At 34.8% G+C, this 23,927-nt stretch overlaps 1 protein-coding gene across 2 annotated transcripts in view; it reads left to right on the forward strand.

Moving 5' to 3' along the window:
• LOC109844218 (E4 SUMO-protein ligase PIAL2-like) overlaps positions 3,074-23,927 on the forward strand; it is a 33,893-nt gene continuing 13,039 nt past the window's right edge. For both annotated transcript variants that reach the window (XM_020413184.1, XM_020413185.1), the window contains exons 1-7: positions 3,074-3,449; positions 10,320-10,392; positions 16,385-16,450; positions 17,703-17,768; positions 17,857-17,939; positions 21,663-21,714; positions 23,729-23,794. In XM_020413184.1, the coding sequence (XP_020268773.1) occupies positions 3,259-3,449; positions 10,320-10,392; positions 16,385-16,450; positions 17,703-17,768; positions 17,857-17,939; positions 21,663-21,714; positions 23,729-23,794 (597 nt within the window). In that variant the 5' untranslated portion in view covers positions 3,074-3,258. The remainder of the gene's footprint in view (positions 3,450-10,319; positions 10,393-16,384; positions 16,451-17,702; positions 17,769-17,856; positions 17,940-21,662; positions 21,715-23,728; positions 23,795-23,927) is intronic.

Genomic DNA, 23,927 nt, shown 5'->3' on the forward strand with positions numbered 1-23,927 from the left:
TGGCAGTCGACTGGATGTAGTCCAGAGAGTTTCACGGTCGACTGCCACGGTCGACCGGCTGATGTCCAGAGCCCAAATTAGTTTCTGGACCTGCTCGCGGTCGACCGCGCGTTTTCCACGGTGATCTGTCAATCAGGTTCCAATGGCTCTTTTCCTGAGCTGTTTTCCTTGGGCTTTTTGGTCTTTTCTGTTGGGTTTTTGGCTGAGGTTTTGGGATGCTATAAATACCCCATTGCTCTCATCTTTCAATATAGAAAAAGAGAATGTGTTAAAAGAGTTTAACAAGGGTTTAAACTTGTTTTGTTTTTGTTTAAAAGAGTGTTTAAGAAGCTTTTAAGCATTTGAGAGTTTGAGTTTGTAAAATTAATTTCACAAGAGCTTGAGGAGATCCTATTGGTGCTTAAGCATCCAACTACTCTTCCTCGATCTCTTGATCTATTAAGAAGTTTTCTAAACTCTATTTCTAGCTCTTTTATATATTTGATTTTTATTGTTATTAAGCTAGAATTATCTTGAGTTTAGTTTTGATTTATATCTCTTTGTTCACACACAACCTATTGAGCTTATTGTATTTACATTCATAGTAAAATTGAGTTGTGGGATTGTGTAACCTAGAGAGCGAGCTTATAATTTGTTCTCATCCATTGTAGAGAACAAACACTTTGTATTGTGCCTTATTATGAGATTCACTTTATATTACACTAGTACACCGAGAGGAGTGTGTGGTGAGAGATGGAGTTGCTTCCAAGAGGAGTGGCGTCGGTTGACGAATCTAGGGAGAGGTTATATCCGAGCACTTGAGGAAGGACACAGAGTGACCAACACTTAGAGGGTGTGGAGTGTAGTTACATTGTGTTGTTGTGTGGTGTAAACGTTATTCGGGTGATCGTAAAAAACCCGGTTGTGTTAGTGGATTTCTCCCCGGGAGTGGGGAGTGGAGACGTAGGACGAAAGGTTCGAACTCCGTGATCATTTCATGTGTTTGAGCTTGCTTTGGCGCACTTACTCTTATGTTTATATTTCTTGTCGTCATTGTCCATTGCTCATTATTTATATCATCCACTATATTGTTTATTTTGTTTACCCTTGTGTATATCAGTTATCCTAGCTCACATATCTTGTTGTATTTTATACTTGCTAGGATAACTTGTTAATTAGTTTCAATTGGCATAAAATCGGATTAGATTAGTATAAGACCCTAATCACCCCCCTTTAGGGTCTAACACTTGTTGTACTAGGAGAGCTTTTATTTTTACTCTCCACAAACTGAAGCTATTTCTCCCATCAAATTTCTCCATTTTGTATTTTACAAAAGACATCTTGAAGCCCACTAGAATGGTAACCGTACTTGTAAACAGTAACCGTACTTGTGAATAGTACTGTACTCATAAATAGTGCCCAGTGTCTTTAAAGGGTGAACGATAATCTAACTTATTTTCTAATGTGAAGGGTCCACTTTTAGTGGTAGCCACAGAGCACATGATAAGCAGATACACGCACTCTAAGTCAGGCTCTTATACCAGTTTGTTGCAGCGGGGGCCTTCACAGACACAGAAGATGTCTATACAAAAGTGGATAATAACAACACTGAATAAACACAATGAAGATAAAGAGAACAACACACAAATGGTTTAACGTGGTTCGGTCAGTATGACCTATGTCTACAGACGAGAACAAATAGAGAACTTCACTAATCACAAAAGAAAAGATTACAAAGGGAGATCACTCAAATATCTCACCAAACTCACACAAAGAAGAGAACACTCAAATAAAACTCTCCTTTTCTTTTTCTCTTCAACTCTCTCTTTCTTTTTCTCTTAGTTATGGATCTCTGTTCGATGCTCTAACCCTTTACCACTTTTCTCTATTTATAGCTTTCAAAAGAGTTGGTGGAATAGTACTTTGAATTGGTGGAATAGTGTTTTTAGGTTGGTGGAACAGTAATATGGTTGGTGAGTTGAATTCAAAGTCAAATAACACATCATATGGATAATGGGCAAAAGGGGCAAACGAAGAGAAACAACGGCAGGTTGCAGAGATTGAGAGAGTTGTATCACTGCTGAGATGGATACATCACCAGATGAGAACAAAAAGAGGGAGTTTTCGTCTTTTTCTCCACCCCGAACACCTCAAAAATCTAAGCTTTACCGAGCTGAGATTGGAGAAAGAGAGAGAAGGGACCTTGGGTTTTTCTAGCTCTTTTTACCTTCTCTCCTAGTTATGTTTGTTGAGGATTTTATGATGAGGATGAGGATGATGATAATGAGGGTATTTATGACATTTTAGATAAAAAGTGAACTGAATTTGGTTGTAGGTGGTTGATTGACACCTAAATAATGTTTTAAGGTGCTTCCAGTATTAATTGAAAGAAGTAGGTGATTCCTATAATTGGACCCTATTTTAAAGGTGGTTTCTATGAAAAAAACCCTAATGACTAAGAGCATCTCCAACTGTTTCCCAAAAATTTCTTCAAAATGGGGAAGCAAAAGTCATATTCTCCAAATTATTTTTTGCTTCAACTCCAACAGCTTCTCCATTTTGAAGAATCTTATATTTATTATTATAATAAAAATATTATACATCCCTATTTTGGGATGCTCTTATGCATTGGAATTGCGCCCCATGGCTTTTTTTGTAATTACAGATTTTGTTTTATATTTATTTTCTCCTCCATCCCGTTTTGAACAACGTGCTGTATTTATGACAAAGTTTTCCTCAAATATTTGAAGAATGCCCCAGATTTGGGGAAGACTCCCATTTTTTTCTCCTTCATCCCTATTTTCGGGAATGAGATGAGGAATCTGTTGGACAAAAAAAAAGCCTAAAATTCTTCAAAAGTGAGAATACCAATAAAATGGGGAAGCTGTTGGAGATGCTTTAAACCCAACAATGTCTTACAAATTTGACTAGGAGAAATGACATAAAGACCAAATTACAATAACCTTCATGATTCGAGGGAGCAACCGATTATTTCAAGAATTATAGGGACTAAATTAAATTATGGAAGATTTAAATGACCAATATCTAAGAAGGCCAAATAAATAGCGAAGTTAGATTGCCAGCATCGGAATTCTTAATAATAATTGTAGAAAGTTAGCCCCTCTTCTTCACCAGTTAAAGGCCCTCCAAAATTTAGGGCGGAGATAAATAAAATAAAAAATAAAAAGCAAAAGATTCCAAAAAAAATTTCTTGTAGAAGGGACCAGAAAATAATGGAGAAGAAGAGCCAAAACTAGGGTTTCGGCCACCTTTCGATCAATGGCGAACGCTTGCTCAGCTCCAGCAGCTCCTCTCTCTTCGACACCGTTGAAGTTCTCGTCGCTGTTGGAGGCCAATTCCTATCGCCTCAAGGCAATCGTTGAGCGCCTAACCTACATCATGAACGCGAGAAGCGGATCCATTCGCTTTGACTCCGCTGAGTTCTTCAATCTCTTCGTCGCCCTCGCTAGGTAATCTCGCCATCACCTCCTTCTGATTTCGTTATTTACTTACTAGGGCCGTGATTCTGCCATAGATTCTGTTATGCTTCCATGAAAAGGGAGAAATTTAAAGCTTACGCGACTGTGAGATCCTCAATTTTTATAATTATAAAAAAAACGTTGTATATTGTAATTTTTATGCAAGCTTTAAAACAAAAATGATAAGAGCCAACCCCACCTTTCCGTTTTGATAAGTCCCTGTCTGAGTGTTGGCTATTTGTTCCCATATTGACTAACTGATTATATAATGTGGGATTATAAAGAACAATTTTTCACTTCAGCCCCATTTAATTGTTTTATTATTGAAATCGACCCTTTTTTTTATTTACCAAAACCGACCCGATTTCTTGATTAGCAGCTTAATCACCTTTCTAATTAGTCGGGTTGGCAACCCCGACTATTTAGGAGAGTGTTAAACCCTAATTAGAAGTCTTAAACCCTAAAAATTAATGTCCTAAATAGTCGGGGTTGGCAACCCCGACTAATTAGGAAGGTGATTAAGCTGCTAATCACGAAATCGGGTCGGTTTTGATAAATAAAAAAGGGGTCGATTTCAATAATAAAAAATTGGAATGGGCTGAAGTGAAAATTTGTTCGATTATAAAAGATTTGAGTTTCCTCCTGCTAACAACTAGATTTAAGGGTGAGTTCGTATGGATCTCTTACAAATGGTATCAGAGCCGAGCCCACCTTCCCAGTTCCAAGAGGGGACATGTGGTGAGGCTGGCACTGCAGTGTTCGCGTGGGACTAGTTAGTGCAAAGCTTAAAAGGGATGCTAGATTGCAGTGGTTGATTGAGGCTAGACTAGTGCATACCCATACCCTTGTGGGTGCCACGACAGTGGAAGCATGGTGCTAGGTTAGACTCCGGTTAGTCCCACATTGATTAGTCAATGTGGATATATAAGAGATTTGGGGTCCCTCCCTTTACGAACTAGCTCTTTGGAATGAGATTTTCTAAGTCTCCCAGATCAATCAACAACATCATAAGTTTTTAGCCTTTTCTTTATGAGAAGCTTCCACAATTGCATTAAGTTACCTGGTTCATTTGTATAGGGAATAAAGTCCGGAAGCCACTACTATTAATTTGAATGTTGGTTTAGCTGAGGAACAATTGCGTCATAGCTTAATGTACAGTGCTAAGAATCTCCTAAGTTTTGATTGTGTTTGGTATAGTTTATTTCACTATCTCCTCCTTGCCGCGCAGCTCAATGATATGGTATGTGTTTCAAATTTATAGTCTTGGGGAAATTCCTTTGTCAAACTGTGTAAAATATTGTGCCTTCTTTCTCGATATTGGTGTTTGGTAAACCAATTTTTTTTGCGTAACATACAGTAAGTGATAAATCATACACCTTCCAGGTGGTTGATTTTATATGTGCAACATTTGTTCCAATTTGGGAGGTCGTAGATATTGTGTCCATGGAATACAACCTTAGTAACCATAGGCATATATCCTAATTTTGGAGTATGCCTTTACTTAGGATATATATGTATTATCATGTCATGACACAAAATGTCAATTTTTTGGTCATGAACTAAGCTTCTAAGATAACCATTAAAAAAGTCACATGCTGTACCTCTAGAGGTTTGATGTCTTGGAGAATTTGAGAATTTCTCGAACTTCCTACAAATGTAGACAATTCCTTAGCTTATGTTCTAGTGTAAATCCACATGTCCATTGTATCATTCTGATCTTTGTATTCTTTTTTGCACATGTTGTTCTTTATTGCCCATTATTCTGATTCATAAATTGTATTGATCTTTATAGTTGTTATGGAAAAGTTTCCCTTTAATTTTATAAATGTTCTATGATAAAATATGATTCCAAAACTACTACCCCCTTTAGCCATCATGATTTGATTGATGAACCATATCATCTTCAATACCATCATCTTGATGAGTGATTTATGCATTACCGTAAAAATGATTACTGTGAGATATTTCTTAATTGTTAATATGATACTCATTTTTCTTCACAGTACAAAAGTTGTATCTTGTGCCATGTTTTCTTCTTCTAATCCTAAGTTCTTTAGATTCATGAGTCCCCCATCCTTTTTACTTCAGAAATTATCCTTTCCTAGTCAACTGATGTTAAATCATACATATTTTACATACAATATGAGAACCTTGTCGTGAATATGTCTAGTAAGTTAAATGTGGTGGTTATTGATGAGGATAATACACTATATATACAAGTAGAGACTCAAGTAGATTGAACTGTACATGAGTTGTACAAGATTAAATATTACATGTAAGAGTAAATAAGCCATAAAAGAGCTATATATAGCTATGAGTATTGTAGAGGGTTGTTGTGATAGCTATATCTTTAATATCTTTCCTCAAATGCACGGTGCCACGAAAACCATGAGTTTGGATAAGAAAACCATAATTACAAAAGACATTTGAGTCCCGATGAAAGAGGAGTTTGGCGATGATATCAGTAATGTAGGATGGAATCCTTGATTATCGTGAAGAGAAACCCTAAGACTGTACAATCAATATCATAGGATAAAAATCCATGGGCATCGATGGAAAAGAACTTTATATCGACGGGACTAATAGTGAGGGATAAAAATCTTTGTACATCAATAGAGAAATTTTTAGTGGTGATAGGATCAACTAGCGAGAGATAGGAATTCTTGTGTATCGATGAAGAACTATTTCTGTTGATACTATGGTCATGAGTAGCTTGTTCCAAAGAAAATCTCAATAGAACATGGTTGATGTCGATGCTGTGAAGAAGAAATATCGTATGAAGGAGACATACACAAGTCAAGTAGAAAAACGTGATGAAAGAGTTTGGTAGAGAAGCTTAATGGGCATGTTGATGTTCGACGACATATCAAGGAGAAGCTCTGCACAAAGTTAATAAACAAAGACCAATAGTGTCACAAGTAGCAGAAGACCAAGAGATCTCAGCATAAAGAGATTTGCAAATCATTAAGGGATTTAGTAGTCTCTTGTGATAAATAGATGATTGGCGACAGAGTCATCGTGGGAGAAAGATGATTTTTGTTGTAGATCTAAGGGAAAGATGATCAAAATTGAGGTTGTCAGCTAAGGAACAATGAAAATGACAGCTTCTTATTGTTGTTGAGGTACTAGCACAAGAGGTCCAAAGAGCATCTTTGAGAAATCAACGAATAAAGCAGAGTCGTCAATGAATGGAATGACGCTAGAGATGATCTTCGACAGTGTTAGAAAAGAGGATGTCTGTAGAAAGACAACTTGGGCAGGAGCTCCATGAGGAGGCTGAGATTTTTGATGACATTTGCCTGTCAAAGTTGGTGAAACCAACAAAAAGATTGTTGATTTGTTGATTTACCAAGAATGAAAATTCTGATGATGTGAACGATTGGATCTAAATGAGATTCGGTTGATACTTAATATTGGCCAACGATAATTAGTGATGAGGTTTATGGTAACGCGACGGCGACGAGATGTACATATAGGGTTATGGAGTTGACAAGGTGTGATTGGGAAGAGACAACAAATGAGATCGATTCTATCAGGAGGTGACTAGTAAAGAGGTGTTCGGAGCGGATCATCGCCGATGGAGTTCTGAGTGCATCACCAGCAGTCACCGATGATGGTAACTATAGCAGAGTCTTCGATGGAGTTTGATTTGGAATGAAGTCGTTGAAGTAGATCAATGGAGTATTTGAGTGGAGAAGCCTTTTGAGAGGTGAACATTTTGAGTTTAAAACCGATTCCTGTCGACCTATGACAATAGTTTCTCTCCTTTAATTGTTTGCGCCGTGATCTTTTACTTTATCATATATCACATGCATATTCAATCAAAGAATAGAAATACGACAGCTACTTTAACAATAACATAGAATAATTTATATGATGATGTCTTGTTAATAAGTAGGCTTGTGCAGATAATGTTAGATCAAGGTATTAGAGGAGATTGTAGGTCACTTGGATTGAGATCAGGACAGAGTGTGAAAAACATAATATCTATTATTTCTTTGCATAGACTAATGAAGTTTGCTTGTCCCAAAATAATGGGATAAGACCCAAATAATGAGTAGTCTCATCTTTAAAATAGTTGATAATTGGTTTAGGAAAAGCGGGAAATGGACCACTAGTTGATTTGCATTTCATCTTGTCAAGTTGGAACTTAAAAATATGTGTGATGACTTATATATTCAACTTGAATTTACCCTTTACATTATAGAGAGGTAATTTAGATGTTTTTTGGGTGGAAATGGCTGAAACTTTAAATTTCACAAACTATGAAATTGATGTTAATAGTTTGTCAACTCTTAGACTTGGTAATCTATACATTTATAACATAAAAGACAAACTGTTGGGTTAGTTTATCTTCTTTATTGAGTAATGTACTAATATTGCTTTTTCTACAAGATATAACAAATAGTTTCCTCTTTTAGAATGAATTCTGGTTCTGTAGTCTTAAGCTTGAGTCTCTATACATACAAAGTACGCCCATAGCTCATAAGAATTTTATTTTGGATAAAAACTATATTGCATCTTTTGAGGGAGAGGATATGTTGAGTGGTTGGTCCATACACATTACTAGATGGACATGGAATTGAAAACCTAGTATGTGGATATCAGTAAAAAAAAAGATTGTAGCAAAAGTTAGAATACTAGTATTTTATGAAGCAACATAACAAGGAAACAACGAAAAAAGTAGGAAAACAAAGTATGAATTTTTTTTAATAATCTATAGATGTTAGCAAGTATTGGTTTTTTTAATTATAAAGATCCTAAGAAGATCCACATATGTTAGATATCAACACTTCGTACATTTGAATAATATATAAGAAAAATAATGCCTTTGAGTTAATCTTTCAATAATATACTTAAAGCATCTCATGTTTTATACTTGAAGATATGCTAGATATACTGAATAGTATCTTTACATGCAAAGAAACAAAAAGCCTTCTGAATTGCAAGGATCCAAAGAGTGTTAAACAATTTCATGGAATACATCTGAGACACAGTATGGCTTAATGGTTGAAGTTTCACCCTAGTATAGCAACTATACAGCCTTTTTAGTTCTCATATTTCTTCTCATTTACATATTTTCTATTTGATGGAGTTGTATCTGTGCTACATAATTTATTCTTTGATCCTTAAACACTTGATTAAGTCATATCCACAAACTCATACTGTCTCATCAGCATATTTGATGTTAAGGAATCATAATGAAGTGATGAAGATCTTGAGTTAATGAGCTATTTAATCTTGTTTGAGTTGGAAAAATAAGGTTTTCCCCCTAGACTTTAGTGCGATCCCGGATCCTCCCAAAAACTAGATTTTGCATCATATTTGAACTCGGGCATTGTTGCGCATAATCCTTTAGTCAAGCTTAGCAATGTCATTTTATTTATTATATATATTTTTTCTTTGCCTTAAGGCTAACTCCCGTTGAAATATTCCTTCTTTTTAATCTAGCCTCTCATTTTCATGGAAAACTAGGTCTCCGTTAACTTGTTAATTTGTCATGGTAGTCTCCATTTTTAGGTCTTCGCATTCTTTATATTCGCTATCAAACTAGAGGATTGATGCTTTATAAGTTTTTGTTTCTTATGTATCCATCTAGTATTTTAGCTTATGCTAATGAACGCTAATCCTTCCTGCAAACTACTATTTCGTATCATTTAAGCTTCAAAACAGTCCAAGAGAATCTATATGTTTATTCCTTGGTTTTAAGAATAGAAACCACATAACCATAAATACTAATCTGCCGATTTGCCATTTGTAGTTGAGGTTTTAAGGTCAGAGCTTGACATCATCTTACTATTAGTCATAAACCTTGGCTAATTCTTTTCTAGAAGTTTCTACCTTTTGATTTAGTGCCCCGTTAGCTATCATATCGTATTTTAATGGTTAGTAATGCTAATGACGTATATGGAAGTTTGCTTTTGTTAAAGGTGTATCCACTGTTACAAATAGCGGTAAATAGCCCCGTAATAGCGGCGCTAATAGCGTTAGCGGTCCCTTCCTGCGACGCTATCGCGCAATAGCGGTGGCATATTGCGGAATATGTATGTTCGCAAATGCGGCCAATAGTATGTCCTAACGGTAAATAGTGAGCGATTGCATTCGAAATTTACTTTTTGACTGCTATTTAAAAGCTGTTTGAGGCTTATTTTTTTTAAAAATTAAACTCAACCCTTGACCATTGCATTCCATCGTCTCCTATAATTTTCAGCATACTCCCGTCACCTCTCATAGCCTCTGGCACCTACCTTGATACTTCCTCTCACCTTCACCGTGAGCTCCTCTTAGGGTAGTCCTGTCACTGCTAAGCTCTTCTTCTCGAAGACGACGATTTTTTGACCTCTCCAGTCATCTTCGATATTACGTGATGGTTACATGTCTATTTCATGTTTATTATCTCTTTAAATTATCCAATATGTACTTTTAGATTTCTTAGATTTTTCTTTAATTTTTTTTAGTATTTATACATATCTAAATTAGACCGCTATTTGACTTTGTGTTTTTTACCGCTATTTTGCCACAATAGCCCGAAATAGCCTTAGCGATGCCTCACCGCTACGCGACGCTATCCGCTATCGATAACCTTGGGTGTATCCTCACATGTCCAGTCAGTTGATGGTGTATATTACTATTTTATTAATGCTTAACCTTGTCTGTGCAATTGAAAGGATAATAATTGAAAATTTCATGTTTATATCTAAATTTATCTATTTTATTTGATTGTATCTTTGTCTACATGCATATATGTCTGTCAACTACATGCAATATCTTTGTTTCACATTTTTTTGTTTCATTGAGCTTTCTGAATGAGTTTGGCTAGTACATCATATTGTGGTTTTAACATATTCTCGTCATGTGCAGAGGGGTTGACTATGCACTTACACTAAATGATGCTCCAACAGTCGCTAATCGTTTGCCTTCATTAATTAAAAAGGTAGTGATTGTTACAGTTGCTATAATTAATCTGCCAATATGTTAACTTTTTTCCTTTTTCTATGTTAAGTTTTGACAATTTGTCGAAGTGCAAAACAATTGTGTATAGTTGAATTTTATTTTCAGACATTCTTTCTTATCATTCATATTGTGCTAAGAGTAGTTAAAATCAGCTGAAATAGTTCGGCGTGTTAGTTTGCCGTGAGAGTTAGATCCCTGCTTGAGCTCTGTCTAGCACCAAACCTTATGTATTACTATTGTTAGATGTCCTAAAATAATAAATAATAAGGCACATATAACTGCCATCTTAATCTTGATAAGTATATTAATGAGTCAATACACATTTTAGAATTTTTTTCCAGCATTTAGTTTTAGCGCAAGAGCATGTTTAATAATTGAAGAATTATGCAAATGTGAGATGGGTTAGCCAGAAGAAATTCTTGGTGAGTCAAGAAGCTCTAGATAGGTCAACCAGAAGAAAATGTAGACATGTCAATCAGAAGAGACCCTCTTGTCTAACTTGTAAAAGCCATGTAGAAGCACATGATGTTATCGAAGCCGATGATGAAAACCTGAAAGGTCATGCAAGCCTCCTTGTTAGCCTAAGGTCTAGGAAAAGGAGATAAGGCCTCTAAGATCAAGATGTATGTTTTGATACCATGTTGAGAGAAAATAATGCTATTATTCCATCTAACTCTAACCTCTCTTAAGTAAAGATTAGGATGATCTTACAATATAGGCATGCGATATAATCATATCTGATAATATCTCATAACATCTAATAATATCCACTAATACCTGATCATATCTAATAATAATAATATTAACATGCGGAGAAAGGGAGAAGACAAGGTTGCTATTCCATCTAGCCCAAATTTCTCTAAAATAGAGATTAGGAAAATATTACAAAATAACTATGAAATACACTCATTTCTAATATTATCTAATAAATCTGCTAATACCTAGTGATATATAATAATATCTAATTATATACATGCATATATGCATTATATATATGAGCTAATCTTTAATCCTAAGAGGGAGACTCCCCTACGTTTATAGCCATTAAGTTTCTAATCTGATGGTCAAAATATAAATAAGAAGATTATGTCCCCTAGAAATAGTAAATGTCATCCCACTTTTTGTGCAATAGGGTGACTAGATCACATGATTGAAAAAAAATAAGAATTCTTTCTTAAGAGGAAAGTGATTTATATCTGTATGTCTGTGTATAGAAACACACTTTATGCATAAGATCACAAAGCTAGCCATGTAAGTGCAAGTACTTTAGAGTGACAATAAGGGTGACTTATTTGTTAATCTTCTTATCATCACAAAAAAAAAAAAACCAAAATCTGCCTTACGTAATGTCACCACTACATGGTTAACCCTATATTTGGAGTCACATGATATATGTCTAATAAATGTGACTTATTTATTAATTTTTCGCTATCACTGAGAAAAGCCAAACTCTGGTTTATATAAATTTTCCTAAGTGAGATTAACCTCTAGATTTTGAGTTACCTGGTATTAGCCAGTAAAAGTGAATTAACTCTTAAATTTCCATCATCATACCCAAAAACCAAACTCTGCCTTACATGAAGTTTTCTAAGTATGATTAACTTTAGATTTGGAGGCACTTTCTTGATATTGGCCACCGTTCACAAGAAAATATTATAACAATGTGAAGTATTTACCATAGTTATCTTATTGATTTAGTGCAACGATTATTTAATATGCCATATGGATTAAGATTATACTTCATTATATATATTAGATGATGTTTATTAACAGCAATTCAATGTACTTTTCTTTCGTGAAAATTTTGACTAAGTTTATACAAATTCTGAGGCCATTTCGCCTGTTTACTTCTATTAAGGGTATCTCTTTAGATAAAATACCATACCTTGATCTTTCTGATACTCGTAGTAGCTAACTTTAACCACTTCCTATTATTCTTAATTAAATTGCTCATCAGTCTTCATTGTGCATGTGCAAACTCTATTAAAGAATCCCCCTATTGCACATTGATGTTGTTGTTGCTCTTAGAATACATTCGTTTCTCATCTATTTTTTATTGCTTGGATATCATGACATTCCGATTTCGATTATCACCATCTTTTTAGCTGTTTTTTCGTGATTCGGCCAATATTTTGAGTCGTAATGCATGCTGATTTTATACTCCTTGAATTTCTTCATTTCTATTATACTTATATGTTCTCTTCTTTTGTTGTATTGTTGATTGTTTTCACTATGCTCAGTTTAGCTGTACTCACTTTTGTTGTTGCTTCTTTATTTCCAATATTTTGAACTACAAGGTGCCTCTTATGGAATTTTTCCAGTAGTTTCTATACAATTTTTGTTCTTATGTAATTTACCTTAATTTTTTATGTTATTGCTTGAACGTTGTAACAATCCTTATTTCAGTTATCCCACCTTTTAGTTGTTTGATGTAGTAAGAATCCATAGGTTTCTAAAGATTTAACTTAAACAATACTCAAGCAACTAAGCAAATGCATTAACATGAAAGAAAAGTGGAAATTAACTATAAATTGTGGATTTATAGACCTAAAACTAGCAAACTAAATGTTCAATAGTAACTATGAAGATAAAGTGTAAGTTCAAATTAGACATGAAGTATGTAGAGAAGTTAGACCCACTACACAAAATCTAAAGAGTAGTAGACGTTTGAATTGAATTCAATTGAATTAAGACCCTACGAAGACTTTAAAAATTTAGAATGCTCATCAACAGTGTCTCTCAGGCACTCCGAGATGATCACCTCTGATGTCGGGCGCTGAAAGTGCGCCAACCATGAGGTGTGGGTCTCATTGCATAAGCGAGGCACACGACACACGTCTCAGTCGGTCTCCTTGCGCCTTGCGCCTTGATGCGCCTAGGTGTACCTCATTGTTTTCCTACTATTGGTGTTGCATCTTCTGTCGCATACTCTTCCAGTCTTGTGTCATTATTTTCTAATTCTTGTTCTCCTATTTCCCTAAATTCTTGTCTACTCCCTCATCTTATTTTTCAGTCTTTTGTCATTATTTTCTAATTCTTGTTTTCCTATTTCCCTAAATTCTTGTATACTCCCTCATCTTATTTCTAAGTTTTTCCTAATTTTGCTGTCATTGTTAGTACTTTACCTAGAACATTGATTGTGAAATCAAAAACTACTATTTTAGATATTGCGATATCGATAATTATTAATAATATTGAATTTGATGCCATGTTTTTGTTTTTTAACTAAAGCATTGTTAAATTGAGACCTAGATATGTTATGCTAAATGGTCTGCTTGTTTGAATGTTTGTAATTTGGATGTTTGATCTTATAGTAAAAGTTCTATATTTTTTCATTGTGTTGAAATTACTGAAAATACAGTAGGATAGCTTTAAATTGACATTAACTTTCTTTTAACAGGTGTTAAGATTATGAATTAGGACCGCTTTTTCTAATTTGTTTGGTGACCTTATTTATCTTGATATCTTTTTCATATCAAAATTAATAAACATATTGCTTGTTTAAATTGACATGTACATCTACACAATTTTTTCTAGCGCTATGCACCTCGCTTCACTAAAGTACGCACAACGCCTTGCGCCTTGTGCATGGTGCACGTAAGAGGACTTTGCACCCCACATTCCGCCTTGATAACACTGCTTACCAACACACTAATAGTTGGATTAATGATGATTAGCCTCTCTATAAGACAATAGGCAGGGAAGGAGTTTAGTGAAGTCATGCAAATATTAGGCTCTGATGTCAGACGGCTGAACGGATGTCAGCAGAAGATGAGGGTGGCAATAGGATCCGATGGGTTTTGGTGACGGCCGATGTCGAAGGTTGTTGATCCGAGACGTTAAAGAGGGGTCATGGGATGCTCGGATGGAGGTTAGGATCCTTAAGATCTGAATGGAGATCGGGGGTGAAAGAGGATTAGTTGTGATTGGGTCGGTGACTAAAGTTCTGGACAAGGACGTGAGATGATTGGAGAGATGTTATTGTTGATGATGTTGTGTGATGGGAGATGATATATGAGGGCGAAGATGGTCAAGAAGAGGATGAATTGAAAGTCTAAGTCAGTGGTCTTGTAGTGGAGTGATCAAATGAGAGCAACGAGTGTGTAGATTGGAGTTGGTGTTGGAGAAGCAGGTTCTTGCCATTGGAATGAAACACAAAGAAGAGGAATAATAGCTTTAGGGGATGGCACAAGCAATCTAAGATTGCATTTCTGACTGAGATTATCTTTGAGGAGTTATTCACTTTGAAATTGAAGGAGATAAGTGACTGAGATTGATGTGACCAAAGTAACTTTAAAATTTAAAGAAAAAATCGCCTTCACACAAGTGCATCTAATCTGAGGAAGCATTCCAATTTTTCTCAACTAAACTTTTAATTCATAAAATATTCTCGTTGATCTAATGCAGTTCGCAACTCCTTAAATAGAGCTGTATTACTATCTCTAATCCAACATTGAAAATCAAACTAACATTCAAAATCAAATTAACATCCAATCCTATTATAATTTGAAATCCAAGATACTTATATTCTACTAGAATTCAGAAATCAAACAATTGATTTGATATTCAAAACTTATTAATTGATTTGAAATTCAAAACTTATTAAACTAATCTGATCCTATCACTGTTGCTTCTTGATTTTCTAACATTTGGACCTTAAGACACGCCATAATTTGTAGCATGTTTGTTGAATTTTTCCTATAATTTTATGATACATTATTGGGTCATGTATAGTAAAGCACATATATGGGTAGGCTATAATAAGAATTTGGTGATGTGATAAATGTTTTGATAGATCAGTCATCTTTGATATGATGACAAATTTTGTGTAATGAGAGAGATGGACATTGTATAGATACATACTAGTAATTGTGAACGTAAGTACAAGCAACATATAAATACGTCAATTTCACCAAAAAAGAACGTCAGGACTTTCATAATCTGGAATGAACTTGGGGGATGTGTCAACTTTTCAAAAAGATTGGTATGAGCTGGTTATAAGAAAATACATATATATGGATGTGTACACACAGATAGAAATTGATTCTAGTATATACCCCTTTTAAAAGCAATGAATAGTGTAATATGGTAAAAAAAAATAGTTGCAGATGTATGTATGCATGTATACACCAAAAGGGATGGCGAAGGGAAGGAGGGTTATGCATGCATTTACATATACACATATACTTATGGGCTGGTACCATAACAAGTTTCAAAATTTTGAAATATCAACTGATGCAGTATCTATCAACCGTATTGTTTCGGAGATATGATCTAGTCAAAATTGGTCAATACTGCAAATATCGATTAGTAATGATCAGTAACAGTTGATACGGGATAAAATAACCACAAATATTTGTGGAAAAAACTGAGACTTGAAAGTACAGAAGTGGGTGTAATAGTGTTATCTTAGAAGAAACATGAAAAAAAGAAATAATAAACAGAAAACTTGTAGTTCCATCCCAATTAATTTTATGCACTTATAATTTCTGTCTGGAGTTTTTGAAATGGTTGAAACTCCATATATCAAATATCAGTCGAGGAGAATAAAATACACCATCTTTATTAAAAATTTGAACCTTTGATCTTATATTAGTGACGTATATGCATACATACACACACATGCACAGTGGAGTTATGGATATAGCTAGGTAGGTAGCTGGGGTGGAGTCAAGGGGAGGGACGGCACTAAAGCAAAATTGTACAAACTGAAAAATAGATGTCTAGGTTTTTGCTAGTCTCGTTTCTTCTGTCTGCTAAATATTTTTGCTTTCAGTCTTTGTTACATTAACATAATCTAAGACAATGTATGACAATTTTTATTTTTCTTGTTTCATCTTGATTGCTTTTGACATTAGTGGGTTCCATCGTGTCACCTTAGATCTATTTTTGCCGTTGTTTCTTTTTATTTTCCACTACTTTTCCCTTTTATTTACTAATTATGTCTTGTCAATTTGTGCCTTAATACGAAGGCATACGAGCGGAAACATGAGAAGTCTCTTCAACCAGCTATTTTAATGCTAATGATTTCTGTCAAGGTGAGATTCCTTACACTGCCCTATTTGATTTATTCTGTTGTTTTAATAGAGGATTCAGAAGTCTTGAAGATGCCCAAAGGTTATGACTATTAACTTTGGGTCCTTTTACAAACTTCAAGTTGCACGCTTTTTAATCAATTACTTTCTGGATGCTGAAATCATGTCATGTGTAAGTGAAATTGAGATGGAAAATAGTTGAAAATCAAATTAAAATACTTCAGATGATTCACGCATGTCAGACAGGCAGTTGGAGGTGGGAAAGGTTGTGTGAATAGGCTTCTAGCAATATGTATAATTATGTAGCTCTTAAGATTGCTTTAAACATTTTTGAATGATGCAATGCATAGTTTGCAACTTGTAACAAATTCTTTTGAGTGCATCACAAACAAAACCAGCCTATCAAGCTCTATCAATTTGCATGCATGTAAATAGTAAAAAGGTCTTGTTAAATCTATGGCCAAAATTAAATAAGAATTATGCCATCTTCTCTCAGTGCGAGTGCGCGAGCGTGTACTGTAAAAATGCATGAACTGTTGAACGGGTGTTAATTTTACTACTAGTAATCAGAGAACTGTCTAGTCAAAACAAACATGCATTGCTTAATACTGTAGGTATTGAGTCTCTCTCTCTCTCTCTCTCTCTCTCTCTCTGCGTGTGTGGTGCAAATATATAATAAATATATAATAACACATAAGCTGTTGAATGGCTGTTAATTTTACTATCAGTGATCAAATAACTGTTTAGTTAAAACGAACAAGCATTGCTTAATATACTGTGGGTATTGAGTCTCTCAGTGTGCGTGTCTGTGTGCACGCAAACATAAACTGTTGAAAGGATGTTAATTTTACTAATAGTAATTAGAGAACTGTTTAGTCAAAACAATCGTGCATTGCTTGATACACTCTAGATATTGAGTATGAGCTCTAAAAATAACTATTCATGGTAATCATGATCAAGAGGGCTTATGTTAGAAGACTTGATGCTTTATTTATGGGTTCTATGTGTATCTTTTTTATGCTTAGGCAGTTGAAGGCCGTGTGATCCTCTGTGTATTTTTGTATATATTTAGTTAGCGAATGGAATGCATTTTTAAGAAAATCACCATTACATTCTCTTTAGTGCGAGTTATTTTTCAATAAGAACTTTAATTTTTAGTCGTTCTGTAAATCCAGCCGAAGTGGTTTATTCTTGCTTATTAACTATTAACAGTCTTCTCTAAATCTGTTTTCTATGGTCGTTTTGCTTCCTGTAGAATGCTTGCAGAAATGGATGGTTTACCTCTGCAGTTACTGATGAGCTTCTTGCAATGGCAAATGAGGTTTTGGAGACACTAAATCAAACTTCTCTGTTACTTAATACACTTCTTTCTGATTACAATCTTCTAAGTAAAGAACATTTGCGTATAGCTTTCCAGCAGCTTTTGTATGGCATTGAATTTCAATCCTGGTGCAAGCAATTCTCTGGATGTTATATCGGTTGTTGTTTCTAGGTATGAATTTTGTCCTTGTTTTTATTAGGTCTACTTATATTTCCATGAGCGATTAGTATGTCTTTGATATTTGTAACTTATTACTTTCATTTGGGTGTTCCTCAACCTTTCAAATTTCTAGATCGTATTATTTCTTTATTTGCGTTGAAATCAGAAAGAGGAATAGGTTTCTATTGATTGACTGGAAAGAAGTTCAAGAGGCTTAGTTATATTTGAATAAGACATTAGATACAATGAATCTGGAAACCCTTTAATCATAGTAATAAGAAATTAAGGTAACAGTATTTTTAATGTGCTCCTTGATATGAACCAGACACATACTATGGCTAAATAAATACCTGATAATATGCTGTTTAATCTAAGCCATACAAATAAGATAACAAATCAACAACACATGATTGAATCTTCTAATTCTTTCAATACTTTGAAATANCCCCCCCCCCCCCCCCCCCCACCCAAAAACAAAAAAAAACCCAACCCCCACCACACACACACACACAAGAAAACAAAACCCACTTGGAGCATAGATATTGTCGAAGGTCATAGGTAATACCTTCGTGAGAATATCCAGAAGTTGCTCGGTAGAGCAATGAGATTTTGGAAATGGAAGCTGGCAGTGCACAGGAAGAAAATGCTGACAAGGCACTGCACATGAGACGACGAGTCAAGGGGACAGTGTGCAATAAGAGGTTGGTGAGATTGCATGTGTGAAGAGAAGACCAACAAGACTGTGAACTAGAAGAGGCGGCCAATAATAGGAGAAGAGGTTGACAAGACCATACGTGACAAGAAGGGGCCGGCAAAGGGGTGTTGTATATGATGCTAAAACAATATAATGGAGCATAATTCAAAGATCTCAGCTAGATGTTGCTGTTGAGCAAGTTATATTCAAAATGTTTTGAATACATACAAGAAAAACAAAGTAGAATCATCCCGATTGTATCATTTCACAGGTTACAATGAGGAGTCCCGTATCACACTTCATGGAAGATGGAACCTATCTCATTTTTATGACTAAGGTCACTGATGATGGCCCAACAATATGTGAATGCTCGTACATCACCAAAGACCAAGTAAATGGAGTGCACCTGACCTCTCATAGGTCACACGATATTTTCCTAAAATCATATTGTCTTCATAACCCACAGCACTAATTGGAATAGAATTTGATTCATCTAATTTGGGATTTGACCTGGCCTGCCTGACACCTCTGACACTGACTCGTTTCACTTCATCCAATGGCTATTTCCCTGAACTTGTACTTGTTTCAAAGGTATTTCATATGGGACTTGTCTCATCCAGTAGTTCTCTCTGTACTGTTGACAAATTCTCAACAATTTGATAGCTTGTTTCATTTCTTATTGGTAATTGGATTGTCTTGGTACTTCTTTTGATGCAGAAAGGTCCTTCAGGATTATCAGGCTAGTTGTACACACATACACACATTCACAAACACTTGCGTACACATGTATAAATACTCATGCATGTCCACACACACGGGCATATGTACATATATAGGCATGTGAATGCATGCACATTGCTTGTATTAGGAGACAGTGATTAGGGGCAAGGGCACCCTATGGTATCAAGTGACACCACGCTCTAGCAAAAAAATATGCTGTATTAGGAGACAGTGAGCAGGGGCAAGGGCACCCTATGGTGTCAAGTGATACCACCCTCTAGCAAGAAAATATACTAAGTATGAACAAGGGTATCACTCATTAATGACACCACAATAAAAACAAGTAGTGAGTAGTGATCCATCATTTAAGTGCTATTCCGAACGGGCCAAGCCTTAGATGGTCCAATCCCGAGAACCCATATATTGAATAATTAACATTATTTTAAAAATGAAAAGTATCAACTAAGTAGGCATGGATCCTACCCATTTGCCGGTGTTTATGAAGCTACAGAGAGATCGTTTTCTGCTATGAAAATTTTAAAGAGTCATCTGTGAAATCGAATGAGAGATCATGGATGAACGACAACTTAATAACTTATATTGAACATTATGTATTTAGTGGTATTTTGAGTGAGGCTATAACGCAACGATTTCAGAACATGAAGACACATAGGCTAAGTTGCATGGAAACGGGCATGAATACTGGTACGGGTACGGGTGCGGGACATGGCAAAACTGTAAAATGTAGGGTACGGGGACACAACTACATATATATATTGAATTAATACTGTACATAAGATAAATTTTCCCCTTCATGTGTCATTAGAATTAAAATTCCGATCACATTTTTGAGTTTTTTTTTATCATATTGATTATCGTGAATTGTAAACTACTCATTTTTTTACTAGACATCTAAATGACCCATTAACTATATAGTTTTAACTTGGGTATGGACTAAAACGAATCCGACCCGTATCTCATTAGTTTCAAAAGACGGACGTGAAGTGTAAGCTTAAGTCTAGGAAGTCTTTGACAAGTGTTTTAAATTAACACATATATCGTATAATTGAGTACATGTTGTAATAAATGCATGCATATATTCAAGAAGTGTCCATGAAGTTTGGGTACGGAAAAATGTCGGGTACGTGTCCGGTACGGGTACAGCTTCATTATAGAAGTACCCGGGTAACATAGCACATAGGGGTGAATTGTAACTGTACTTTTGTCTTAGAAAATATCCCATTAAAGTTAAATATATCTTTAGCATCTTATTAAAGTTCCTAACTATATAATGAATATGAGACAAACTTTGTAATATCATCTTGTTATATATATTCTGATACCACTATTTTGAATTCCTGACTCTGCCACTGGCAGTGACGACAGAGAATATAATCATTTTGCATCTCTAAATATATATGTACAAGCACATCCATTCCTGTTGTGCTTCAACAGAGTTACAATTTTACTAACATTTTACTTAGTCATTTTTGTTAAATTGTATAATATTTAGGTGTAGTTAATTAAATGACCACTATGAAATTCTCAACTTAGAAAAGATCTAGTCAATTGATCAATGTTTGAAACTGAGAATAATAAAAATTATTATTCTGAACTCCAGTTGTATTTGGATTATATGTGAACTGTTCTATGAAACTTGTGCTTGCTTAAGAGAGGGAATGGGTTGTATTGAGTTCAGATCTGGTCAGAGCATGATACCTACCTTTGTTGGTTTGATCTGAATTCGACCTGCTTTTTAGATAGGTCACGTGCCTCCCTCAAATCTTATTGATAAACCAAAGCTGGGTGAGGCAGCCCTTTTTCAAATAAGTCAAATGGGATCTGACTGTTTAGGAATAATAGCTTGGATGCTTCAAAATATAATTGGGTAAAGGCCTAGACCAGGACCAACATTAGTGTGTTTGGAATCTGCTTAACTCAACCTGTAATTTTAGATCAGTGACACCAGGTCTTCTGTTCCAGTAAAAATTGCCATCTGTTGAATTTAAGTCGAGGATAACATGAATCTTTATGTTAATTTGATACTCAATATTACTATTTTTAATTATAATACTCAATATTTCCTAGAGTGACTTGAGAGTTTATATACCTCAGACAGGCCTACAGGACATATAATTGGTTGCTTAATATCTTGGATTCGTCTATTCTTTGTACATAATTTGGAAGGCATCTTTTGAGTTGATAGCTTGTTATTTTAGATTCAAATATAATTGTCTGGAAACAGTTGATATATGCAGATATACATTTGATTTTAGAATATTTTTGTGGGAAAACCAGTAAATTATTCTTTTTTCCTGCAGGTTTTATCCTCAATACAAAATGGGCAGCTTGATTTTTTCTTTGGAAGCAAAGGTATGGTGAGATTTCTTAACTAGTAACTGTTCACGTAATGTGTCTGTTCACTTAACTCGTCAAGTTTACAGACACTAGTTGGTTTTAAGATTTGATGTATTACAAATCCAGTTCAATCTGAAGCATTTATTGCCTAGTGTTTTGTTAGTAAAACAGTGTATAGATGTGGTTATTTTGTTATATGGTCAGCATACATGTTTTTGAATTCTTTTCTCTAGTACCTTACTAATGGATGCTATCATGCTAGTGCTATAATTTGCCACTGTTTTTTTACACTCTAGCAATATCTGAAAAATCATTTTGAAGAGAAAATTATTTCTGGTAGAAGGAACAGCTAATGGAAATAGAAAACTATTCCTACATCCAATGCTTATTATCATCCTCTGGTGATCACTTTGCTGGCATTTACCAAAATGCAAATTCACTAATTGTTTTACCAGACACAAATCATTTGTAACATTTTCAGAAAGCAAAGTATCTTTCTTCTCTTTGTTTCTTCTTTTTTTAACAAAGGCCATAAGCCCGATCTTGAACCTAGGACCTTTCATAACCCTGCTCTTTTCTTTCTTCTTTCTGAACAAAGGACATAAACACGTGCTCTGTGGTTTTTTCTCTTCTTTTCAGATATGAACAACACGTATAATCCTCTTTAAAGCCAATTTCCTTCGGTCATCTTTACAATCAATTTCCTTCAGTCCTCTTTGCACCCAATTTCCTTCACTTAAATATCCAGGTCCTTATCCTTAAATTACAACTCAGATTTACATAGGAATCACTTTATAATTTGGAGCTGAGATGTGATTCTGATGCCATAGTCCATACACGTAATGCTCTTTTCTATTCCACCTTTGCAATATTTAATTTCTACCGAGGTAAAGATGTGTAATTCTTTCATCAAATTCTCATACCACTCAAAACATTTTATTTTTCATCTAGGTATCTAGATCCAATTTTTTTCACGTGGATAACCATCACGCATGAGCCACACTCACGAAATTCTCATTTCTTTCTTTCACTTCCCAAGGAGTTTTCGTTGCTTATTCACATGGATTTCGTGGGAGGTCAAGTTGACTTGTCTGATTGACATCATTAATACCAGACACCTCTTTGAAGTAAATATTTAAATGCCACCAACTTTCCAATATTTGATTTCTAGCAAAGAAGGGAGATTTTATTTAAATGGCCACCATTTTAAATCTTGGACCTAGAAAAGCTGGAAATCTGGAGATCTGTTGCGCATTCTGTAATGCTTGCCAATCATTGAGCAACTACTCTCTTAAAAAAAACCATTGAATCATAGCCAACTCTTTATCGCAGACAAAATCAGGAGCTGTACAAGATATAGTATTGAAACATCTCGTAACGGCAGCTTTTGCCAAGTTTGTTTTAGGCAAAGGAGGCTTAAAAAAATGAAAAAAAACAACACATTATTGTATTAAAAAGGAAGGAACATATTAGTTAGCTACATTCTCCTATTAAAAAGATAGGCATTAGTTGTAGGGTATGAATTCTTAACAATATTGGAACTGAAGAGAGATTCTGTGTTATTGGTTGTTGCAGCTTAAATTGTCCACCTAAATCTATTTTGACAGAGTACTAGTAATGTCTGCAAGCTTGTGCTGTATTTTGATACTTTTTGTTCTTTTTCCTTCATGGTTTATAGTAACTTCTCTTTTTACCTGTCCTTATTAGTACTTCATTAGTTGTTATGTCTCTAAAGATGGATATTAACAATGTGCACAAATACACTTACATGTGCCTTCGTATCCTACATATTGCTATTATTTAATGTGGCATATAGTTCTTCAACAGATCTCGTTGTGAGTCCATCTCTAACCAACCATATAACATTATGTTATTGGTCTTATCAACAGTAACTTTAGATACTTAAACACGTTGTGTTAACTGATAATGTTTTGTATTTAATTATTTTAATTTCTAATTATTTAATTAAATATCTGGTTAAAGTAGCTCAAACATTGATACCCAGTTTTGTTTATTATTATTTTTGTAGCCTGGCTATGAGATTCTGATGTCTGATTTCCAGATTGCAAGGAATTTACCTTCAGAACAGAAGATAGTAAGCATCTCTTTGAGCTGTTCCATCTCCAATAGAATCTTTACTACGCCTTTGAACATTTGCTCTATGCCACAAAGTAGGAATCATTAGAAATTGATAGTTTGATACTTATATATAGTTTTAAAATTTTTAT

Source organism: Asparagus officinalis, chromosome 6, assembly GCF_001876935.1.
Source record: "Asparagus officinalis chromosome 6, Aspof.V1, whole genome shotgun sequence".
Lineage (NCBI taxonomy): Eukaryota > Viridiplantae > Streptophyta > Magnoliopsida > Asparagales > Asparagaceae > Asparagus > Asparagus officinalis.